The sequence below is a fragment of the Falco rusticolus genome, chromosome 6 (assembly GCF_015220075.1).
Source record: "Falco rusticolus isolate bFalRus1 chromosome 6, bFalRus1.pri, whole genome shotgun sequence".
Classification (NCBI taxonomy): domain Eukaryota; kingdom Metazoa; phylum Chordata; class Aves; order Falconiformes; family Falconidae; genus Falco; species Falco rusticolus.
The window spans coordinates 24,228,568-24,238,982 of NC_051192.1; the positions used below are offsets into that span (position 1 = coordinate 24,228,568).

Genomic DNA, 10,415 nt, shown 5'->3' on the forward strand with positions numbered 1-10,415 from the left:
GCTCGGCCGCATCCCGGTGGGGCGGGAGAGCGGCGGTGGCGGGATAAGGGGCTCCGGCGGCTCCTCCCGGGGACCTCCCGCCGCGGGGCTGAGGAGCGGGCGGCAGCGCTGCCGCCTCAGCCCGGCACCCTCCCAGCTCCCTCCGGCCGCCGCGCTCAAACCGGCGGGCAGGGGGCGGCGAGAAGGGAAGAGCCACCCACCTCGCCCGCAGCCGGTCCGCCGGGAGCCGGCCCCGGTAGAGGGCGCCGAGCCCAGGCTGAGGCGGCTCCGCTGTGGCCTGCGAGCGGCGGCGCGGGGACGGCAGCGGCAGGCCCGGGCCCCAGGCGCCTGGAGGAGCCAGGTAATCGCGCCTCGGCCGCGGGCCCCGGGCCCCGCCGGGCCTCCCCGCGCGGGGGCGGGCGCCGGCCGGCCTCTGCTGGGGCAGCGGGCAGAGAAGCCGGGGCTCCCCGGGCGCTCCGGCCCGCGGCGGGCCCGGCACCGGAGGGCCCTACCGGCGGGCCAGGGCCCGTCCCTGGGGCTGGGGCGGGGTGGCCTGCGGGCCCCCACCGCACGCCGCGGAGGCTGGCGTCGGCTTGGCCACCTGCTTTTGAACGGGCTTCCAGCCTCCCGCCGCGCCCGGCCTCGCATCCCCCGGGCGGGCCGGCCTACCCGCGCCCGGGCTCCGTGAGGGGAAGCGGCCGCCGGGGGCGCTGCTGGCCCCGGGCAGGGGCTGCCGTGGCGCCCAACGCGGAGCAAAGATCGAGCGCCAAAATAAGTAATTACAGTTGTTTACACTTTCAAATAACTCCTCTAGGAATTTGTCCCCCAACTGAGGAGAGGCGTAAGTCTTCAGCGAGGACTGCACCAGCCTAAATTTTAAACCATGTGTTATATATTTTAAGTTCACATATTTAAATACAGAAAGCCGAGGGAGGTGTGGTTGGTTTTATTTGGACGGTAACTGACTCGTTGATCAGGGCTTTTTGCGGGCCACAAAAAGTGCCTCATTCAGATTTCGGCCGAGTTCACTTGGATGTGGGGAAAACAAACCCTAGTTTTGTGAAGAAACGCTCGTTTCCACACTTCCAAGGCCATAATAAAAGCCAGTGCCCCACCTAGCTAGGAAGGACTGTAAATCAATTTCTAAGAGAGCTGAAAGACATTTGGGGTTTTTGGGGGGTGTTTTCACCTGCTTTTCCCAGGCTAGAGATTGCTCCAGAAGGCAGTAGTACTGGGAAGCTAGCACATGAGAGGGTTGTTGCTGGTGTCCGTCCTGTTGGGGTACATGGAGGAGTGTTCCTTCTCCTGAACGCTAGCACAATGCTGATTCCCATTCAGAGAAGTGGGAGAACGTTGTGCAGCATTCTGCCATGTGGGAGTGTTGTGGTCTGAGCAGAAGCTGAAGTCAAGCTGCTTTTGACTCTTCTGGGCTTACTTGCTTGCAGTATTGAGCAAGCTGCTTTTATTGAGAGTGAGTGATAATAAATGTAGGTCTCCCTGTGGTTTTTATAACATAGTTAACTTCATTTCTGTTTATTTTGTGAATTGTATTTCAGATGTAGGGAGGAAAATGCCACAAATGTGTTGGACAGTTAATATTAAACACCAGAAAAGGAATTACGAAGGGAGTATTCCGCTGGGGGTTTTAGTGTTTGTTTTTCATGTGGTGTTTTAGCTCTTTGTAATGGTGGATAGCGTAGGAGAAGGGCAGATCCTAAAGTCAATATAGCCTTGTGCTTTTAGATGATGTACTGCTCTGTGGGGAACAAGATAATAATCTTTGCGGTAACTATTATGCCATACCTGGAGAAATCCTTCCAATAGTCAGAGCAGTTGCTAATTTTTACATATGAATGTTTGTTTTATTTTAGGGTATGCTATGACTGGCTTCAGACTCCCCGTCACTACTTTTAGAAAACTAAATGTCTGGTTTGGACTGTGGGAGAAATTCCCCTCTAATAAACTGTATCCCTCTTGGAGGAGAAGTGTATTCTGTAGCTGTCAAGCAAGCACAGTAAACTACAGAAGATGTTTCAGTTTTTCCCCAGTAAAACTCTGTGCACTAAAACTTTCCCCAGAGTATATCTCTGTACTTTCTCTGCGGAACAAAAGTAACAAAAGCTCTAAAAGGAGCAGACAAACCGTACAAGAAGAAGAGGAAGAAGAGGATGAAGATGAAGGGGAAAGCAATTGGGAAGATGAATTTGAAAATGACCCAAATGTAGTAAAAGATTACAAGGATCTTGAAAAAGTAGTGCAGTCTCTTCGATACGATGTGATCATGAAAGCTGGTCTAGACATTGCAAGAAAGTAAGTAAGGAAGAAACAACCTGCTGATGAGAAAGATGTCATGCATCTAAAATTTGAGGTTTGATACCCTTTTGTTGCTGGAATAACTCAGTATGTGAGTTTTCTTTGGGTGTAGCTGTCTTGACTGTCTAAAAATATGTTTCGGTTGTATGGGTGTTCTCGTTTGTTTTACCCTACCTCCCTTGAAAGAGCCTATTTTCTGCTTTTCACTGTCTGCGATATTTCTAAGATTGCTGTGGAGGCATTTTCTATCAGCCACTATTCATTTAAAATGAAGAAAATGCAAAATACTGTACTAAGTAATACAAAAATATCTAATCTGAGATTGAGGGAGTAAAGTATATGCTACATAACGGCTGTAGAAATAGGAGACGGTAAGTATAAACCTAACATACCAGGTGAACCAGGTTAATGTGCAGTCTATAAATATATCACAATGTTTGATCTAATGCAACCTGCAGAAGCCTTATATTGCAGTGTTGTTAGAACAGAGTATTAGTATAGCAATCACTTAAAAATTATTAAACTGGGCGGTGCAGGAAAGGGGACATTATTCGTTGGATATTCAGGGGACAGGCCTTTAGAAATGACTTTTTATTGCTTGCACCTGTGGCACAGAGCAGCTATACTCTATTCCTTTAATATCTATGAAAGACTTTTTCTTTAATTCCAGTTCAAGTCTCTCCTGACCTTAAATAAAGGTATCCTTTCTGCGCAAATTAGAGTTGTGGAAATGTGCCTTGCACATGAATGGTGTTCTTGTGTATCTGCAAAGAAACAATTGCATTTGGTCTGCTGCACATTGTAAATGCAATAAAACCTTGTTTTTCTTCAGTAAAGTAGAAGATGCATTCTACCATAATGAACTCAGGCTGAATGGAGAAAAACTATGGAAGAAAAGTAGAACTGTAAGACTTTTTAAAATTTAAATCTTTTTGTAAAGTGTAAGAAAATAACTAAGGCATGACCTCTTCTCCCTAAATCGCTCTGCAAAGGTGAATGAATAGCGTTGCTAACACCACTTCCAGCTTTGTGTGTGTGTGTGACTGTGATTCCCTGGGTAAGACATTATTATCCCCTAGGGGAGACAGGAGACTTGTGTTCTTAGAGTAAAATCTAAGGCTGAAAGTCAGGAGGAAGGCAGACGGCAGCAAGGGCAGAAGTTTCCAAGTTGCTGAAGGAAATGAATGATATATATGCAAGGCTGATGGAGTAGGAATTATTACATCTGAGATATTGATGGAGCAGGCACATGATTAAAGAAAAAGAGAAAGTTTGATGATGGAAAGGGATTGAAATTGGGGTAGCTCAGGACATGTTATTGTACCTGTAATAGAGCACACAGGAACGCAGTTAGGAGAAGAGCCAGAAGGGTTGCAGCCCATACTCTTTTTACAGCAGAGCTCACCAGAATGGTGACATATTTGTATGCACCCCTTCTGTGAGGGTGATCCTAGGTGGTGTCATCAAAGGACAATAGGAAAAAAAGGTTTAGTACCCAATCCCTTAAAGTTAAGGCTAGTTTTTGATAGGCATACTGCTTTTGTGACACTTGAAAGGAGCACAAGCAGTTGAAGAGTGCTCTGGTTTTTAAAACACTTTAAACTGTTTTAAAGGCAGGAGGGAGAACTTTGCATTTTGCTGTTTTGTGTCAGCGTTGATAAAAAAAAGATTGGCAGGAAACACCCTTCAGGAAAAAAAAATACCACGTTACACCTTTTTCACTGAGTTAGGTGTTGGTTGTAGAACAGGAAGGGTAAAGCTCTTGGCGGAGAAAGTTGTGAGATTTAATTGCCTGTTGCCAGGGCTTGCCTAGATGTTCATAGCTGGAGGATCTATAGTCAGTCGGTCTAGTATTGCTTGCCTTCCTCTGCTGCTGTGAGATAAGGATATTAAACGGAACGAAAGGAACAAAATTAAAATTGGACATAGACTGTGGGGATTTGTTTTCCCCAGGGAATGTTAATAATCACTCATCTTCTCTTTCTGTTTCCAGGTGAAAGTTGGTGACACCCTGGATCTCATAGTAGGTGAAGATAAAGAAACAGGAACTGCTGTAGTTATGCGGGTAGTCTTTAAAAAAGTATCTAACAAAACCGAAAGTGAAAAATACAAAGTAATTTTGAGGCGCTGGAAAAACTTAAAGGTGCCCAAACAGGATGTACTTAAGTAACAGTGGGTTGCATGTGGCACTGTAAGATTTTTGCAGAAAACCATTATTTGTTGTTAAATATGAATTTTGGTTAAACAAAATTACAGTACCCTTTTTTAAGGGCTTGTGTCAGAATATTAGCTCCCTCTGCTGTGTACATCAATATTCATACAATAAGCCTGTCATTTTTTGCTGTTAGTTTTCTTTCATGGTACTGTGGGATAAAAGAACCAACCCTTACGTTTCCAGGCAGTTCCCTTACAGATGTTAGAAATAATGAACCAATAAAGACTAATTTGATCAGTGTTTAATTGCTGTCTAATTTTGTTCATTGGAAAGGTTACATTAAAGCTGACAGTACCACAAGCAGAACTGCTTTCTTAGTTTTCTCTCTAGATTCGTGAAATAGTTAGGGATGATAGGGATAAAACCCCCAGTTATGTAAAATTGCTTCCTCTTTCATTATTGGTTTGGTCTTGGTTAAGAATACCAACTCTGTGCTTCTGTACGCTCCTGCTATACCAAGAATACAGAAGGATACTGATTGCAGCTGTGTATTTCTAAGCAGGAATCCTCACGGTGCCACAGAATGAATGATGGCAGTGATTGCTCTCAGGGAGAAGGCAGATCAGGGAGGATATGCATGTAGTACTGCTGATTTTTAGTATTTAAGTAGCCGTGCAGAGCAAAAATGAAATGTTGGCTTGTCACATATTCATTTCAGTGTGGCATTTAAGAGAATATTTAATACTTGGGTGATGTAAAGATCCAAGCAAAGGTCAGACCATACTGTGGTGAAAAGCTCACGTCTGTCTTACTACAGGAAAATACTGTCAACTTAGGACAGGCATCTTTGGAGTAACTGTTCACACTTGAAAACATTACAACAGGGGTCCTCAAACTTTTTAACCAGGGGGCCGGCGTGCGGATGCAGTGGCAGGCAGTCATCTGCGGCTGCTTGGTTTTCCCCCCCAACCCCCGGCGGGGGGGGCTGTAAATACCAGGGGCCGGATTGAGGACCCTGGGGGGCTGTAGTTTGAAGACCCCTGCGTTACAACCTATCCGTCTCCCAACACAAGCAACTTGTGTGAACTGTGGCACAGGCAGAGATTTTATTCTATGTGTTTAGACAGCCACAAGCAGGTGTGTGTGTGTAGGACAACTGGCCAGTAGGAGCAGCTAGCTACTGCTCGTCCAGTCCATGGTCTGCTCCCTACCTGCTCTGGAGAGCCCAGAGGGAAGAAGAGAGTAGGCAGCAGGAGCATATTCCAGGACACTTTTTCTTTGGTGTTCCTGAAATCTAAATGCACTGGCAAGGAACTGTTGCTCACAAAGCAGACCTAGTGCTCTGGTTAAGCATCAGACTATGAGGTAAGCATAAAAGCTCTGGGAAAGCGATGACTGGTTTTCACTGCATAAATTGTCTCCGAGGTGAGAGGAAGCGATACTGCTCACCTGGTCAGGAGTGCATGGGAACTGTTGGGCTCAATTGCCAACAGTTACTTGATGACTGTTTAAGCAGGCTGTACCTGCTGCTGTCTGTAGCCTTAAAAGTGGTGGCTACTGTGTGTGGGATTTAAAGTAATTTCTAGCTTTAGGCATAACTAAAATCTGTGCTGTTTTGGGCTTTTTTTTATGAATGTGTAGATGCTTAAAGATGCAGATATATGTGTAGTTAATATTTTAAAGGCATAGTGACCTTTTAAAAACATTGGTTCTTGAGAAGACATGATCCTGGAAAGCTTTCCTAGGGGATTTTGGTGATCCTTATACTGCAGACGTTAAGGAATTCAGCATAGCAAGCACCCAGAGGAACATGGCAGGCTGTACTTTCATTGCGGGCTTTGCTGTCTCCACCGTCTTTGTTGGAGCTTGCACCAAGTGCTATGGAAATAAAGAGATGAGCTGCATCCTCTGCTCCCCCATCCCACCTACCATTGCTATTGTAGGTGGCTCCCATAATCTCCAGGGTCACCGAAAGAAACAAGTAGAAAGATGTAAAGCAGGGGTCCTCAAACTACGGCCCGTGGGCTGGATACAGTCTCCCAGGGTCCTCAATCCGGGCCCCCTCACCGGGGGTTGGGGGGGAATCAAACAGCCGCAGATGACTGCCTGCCACTGCATCCATGCACCAGCCCCCTGGTTAAAAAGTTTGAGGACCCCTGATGTGGAGGAATGAAACTGGGTTAATTAACATTGATAATATACAGCTGTGAGCTGGCTTCAGGGGTGGTAGGCTGGCTGATGGGATAAGGTGCAGCTGTGGCTGGTTCTGTGAAGTAGTTGAATAGCTCTAAGGGGTATGGAAGAGGAGCACTGGATGAAGAGAGATCTGGAAGAAGCGGAGGAAGAAGAGAGAGTGCCCTGGATGGAGACGAGAATGATGCCGCAGAGGCAAGAAGCAGAGGGACCAGCCTGAAGAGTATGAAGAAGCAGCATGAACAGTAGATGAACTGTTGAAACCTTGTGGGGGATTGGTGGCTGTGCTGGGGCAAGGTGTGGGAGCCACTTACTGAAGTTAACCTGGTATGGGATGGTAAAAGCCTTGTTGCAGCCGGCTAGTTTTGAGAGTGCTGTGACAGAAAGATGTGTTATGAGCAATATGTCAGTGAGCTCCAGTTGCTGGTCAGTGACCAGTTGTTACCTAAGTGCTTGTCAGAATGTGGTCACACTGCCTGCCGCCTCCAGCAGCAGTAGCTTACACACCAGCGCTTATAGGGCCAGAATAGGACCCCATCCATGAGCCCCAGGAATGCTTTGGGGCTTGGGGATAGCCAAGGTACAGACATGAAGGAATTAAGTTTCTGAAAGAGTCTGTTCTGTGCAAGATAAAAACAGTTAACAACAAAAAAAGCCAACGTCTGCCTGGCATCCAAGATGGGCAAGAAAGCTGCATCCCTGAAAGCCAATGACTTAAGACAGAGCACTGGCAGGGTAACTTCTTGAGCTGCACAGAATATGAATACAGTATTAGGCCAGAGCCATAGATTTTAACTTCTGCAAAAGTCTATTGGGAAGTAAAGTAGACAAGAGCTTGCCCTTTCCTAATGATGACAGAGACCTTTTACCAGTCTGTAGTGACAGAACAAGGGGCATTGGTTTTAAACCAGAAGAGGGTAGATTTAGATTGGTTATAAAGAAGCAATTTTTTATTATGAAGGTGGTAAGACACTGGAACAGGTTGCCCAGAGAAGCTGTGGATGCCCCATCCCTCAAGTGTTCAAGGCCAGGCTGGATGGGGTTTGGAGCAACCTGGTCTAGTGAATGATGTCCCTGCTGATGGCAGGGGGTGTGGACTAGGTGATCTTTAAAGGTCCCTTCCAACCCAAACCATTGTGTTATTCCGTGACTGCTACCAAAACCAGGTCTTCACTGACAGATGGAAGGTAGAAGCGGGCTTTGATTGGTTTAAGTGTTGATCCACTAGCGGTATCCGCACAGTAAAGGAAACCAAAGGCAGGCTTTCTAATGAAGTGATGGCTGGGAGCACCCTCTGTGGATTCAGGATTGAAATAGTTGGAGAGAGAACTGTACCCATTGGCTTCAGGAAAAAAAAGCTTCAGCCACAGGCAGGGTGATCTCGGAGGGAAACTATGACAGCAGGAAGGTGAGTAGCTGTTCCACTTAGCTACATTGATCAGTGCTGGATAAGCTTCTCTGTATTGATCAGACCTTTTTATTGGGGCCAGATGCTGCTGAGCAGGTTGCGCTTGTTTCTGCAGCCTTCAAACATTTGGACTGTGAGCTAAAGAAGGACAAGGCTTGGTTAATGACTGATGTGTGTGCCAGGTGAGCAGAGCCTGTATGAGTTCTCAGAGGTGTAGGAACAGGCACATCACAGCCACAGTTTTTGCCGGACATTCAGGTGGCTTTTAGACAAAGTAGGCTCACATAGAATGTGTGTATGTAAAGGACACCTAAACTTATTCGGGAATCGTCTGTGCATCTTCCCTTTATCAGCTGGGAATGGAAGGTGATGGAGTTCATCTGATAACATGGTCAGGTGTCTGGTCAAAGGACACGTCAAAGTAGTAAGAAGTGGTCAAACAGAAGTTTTAATGATCTTCCTAAAACGGAGACTGCCACTAATCAAGTACAAAATTGCTACTGCCACTGACTGCTGAGTGGTGGGAGACATATACATGCTTTTCCTTCTGCTCAAGAGTTCTGGGTACGGACAGTGAATGGGTAAATGATCATCGCTTCTGCCCTTCTCTCACTGCTGTAATGAATTTCCTGCTCCAGGATACAGGCATCTGCATGGTGGAGGAACTACATGAAAGGGCTTCCTCGCAAAGATACTGCCGAGAGGTCATAAAGGATAGTTTGGACGGCTTGACACGTGACTAAGTTCACTGGAGGCTGCCGAGATGACTGTGCTGTCCCAGCTACGTCTGCATTAACCACGGACGAATCCAACCTTATGCTGGCTGCCAGGCGTGGAGCCCAGAATGGCCACCATCCCTGCCCTTGCACAGAGGGATAACCTGATCTAGAATTTGCCTGGTCCTGTAAGAGGCAGGCACCGTCAGGTTGTGGGTACAGGACCCAGCTGTCACTGCACAGCACCCAGCGTTATCTGACAGCTTTGCATGTTCCACCTGCTGCAGGAGCAACGTTACATGCTGCAGCACCTGCTGCATGTGGGCCAGCCTGCGTTACGGAGCAGGGTGCGGGAGAATCCTGTGAAGGAATATTGGGGAATCGCTTACACAGGAGCTGGACTCAGGTCTAGCAGAAGAGTCAGCCTGGGCAACTAAAGCAGGCACATACTGACACTCCTGAACGGGTTCTGAGTTCTGCTGCCTACAGATCAATGTGGAGGGGGATTACACTCTGACTCCTTTGGCCCCCAAAATAATAGGTAGTTCTTGTTTCCTTAGAACAGAAAAGCATCAAAGTGTTTCTGGGTTTTATTTGTTGTTGTTTTTTTTTTCTGTAATGGCACATCAGAACAGGACAGCCTACCTTCAGCGCTTACCAAATTACAGCACCCAACCGCCTGTGCAGGCCAGCTGCAGTGGCCATTCTATGATAGCATGTGGGGAAAGGAATGCAAAAGGGGGATGCGTGGGAGCCCTGCAAATCTGAGTAATGCTGAAGCCAAAATTCTTGTTTCCAGTACTTCAGCATTCAACGTATATATAGACAAGCACTTCAAGGAGACCCTGGTTTTTTTTTTAATTCTTGGAACAAGAGAGATAGAGAGCAAGAGACAAGGGAGAGCATTACATGACATAAACCCAAACTCTAGGTTTTATACGAGGGATCAAATCACACATGTAGGATGTGATCCTATTGAGTGATTCGTTCCTGCTGCTGACAGGTACCTCTGGATTTTTCTTTTTCAGGAAACGTTTGTAGACCTTGCTAACACATGACCTTACCAGCTAACCAAAGTGGTACAGTCCTCAAAGTGTTAACATTAAAGGAATATTTTGCCTCCCAGAGAAGTAAGCACTAACACACAAGACTACAAAATGCCTCTGGAAACAATCACAAACAACTGTTTTGCCATAATGAAATTTGTGAAAGAAACTGGGAATGATTACTTGACATTGGGGGTGGGGAGATACTAATTAGCCGTTTTCCTCCAGTCTTCACTAATCACAATTTGTTTCCATCTATTAACACAAAGTTTAGTGTGACTGGACACGTGGTGATTTTGCCCACTTTTTGGCTATTACAGCTCTTCACTTCCTGCAAGAATCAAAGTTCTTCTTTCTGAATTGTTAATGAAAGAAAAATGTTCAGTGGGGACCACAGCGCCCATCATGGAACAGATCAGGAAATGGAGTAAGCAGATGGTCTGCCCATGTCTCAGGCTTTTATGGCCACTAACTAGAAAGGACAGCATCTAGAAAATTACAAAAACGAACAGGCTGGATAAAAATAATACAGTGTAAGGGGCTAATCTCCTGCCAGTCAGATGAAGTTTAAGGAAAATGAGTATGATAGAGTTCTGATTTTGTTA

At 46.3% G+C, this 10,415-nt stretch overlaps 1 protein-coding gene across 1 annotated transcript; it reads left to right on the plus strand.

Moving 5' to 3' along the window:
• Positions 1 to 211: 211 nt before the first annotated feature.
• Positions 212 to 4,752, plus strand: MTRES1 (mitochondrial transcription rescue factor 1). The gene is made up of 4 exons (XM_037391069.1): positions 212 to 340; positions 1,851 to 2,289; positions 3,125 to 3,197; positions 4,286 to 4,752. Exons 2-4 carry the CDS (start codon positions 1,859 to 1,861, stop codon positions 4,460 to 4,462), a joined length of 681 nt encoding a protein of 226 aa, XP_037246966.1. The 5' UTR covers positions 212 to 340; positions 1,851 to 1,858; the 3' UTR covers positions 4,463 to 4,752.
• The last annotated feature ends 5,663 nt before the right edge of the window (positions 4,753 to 10,415 follow it).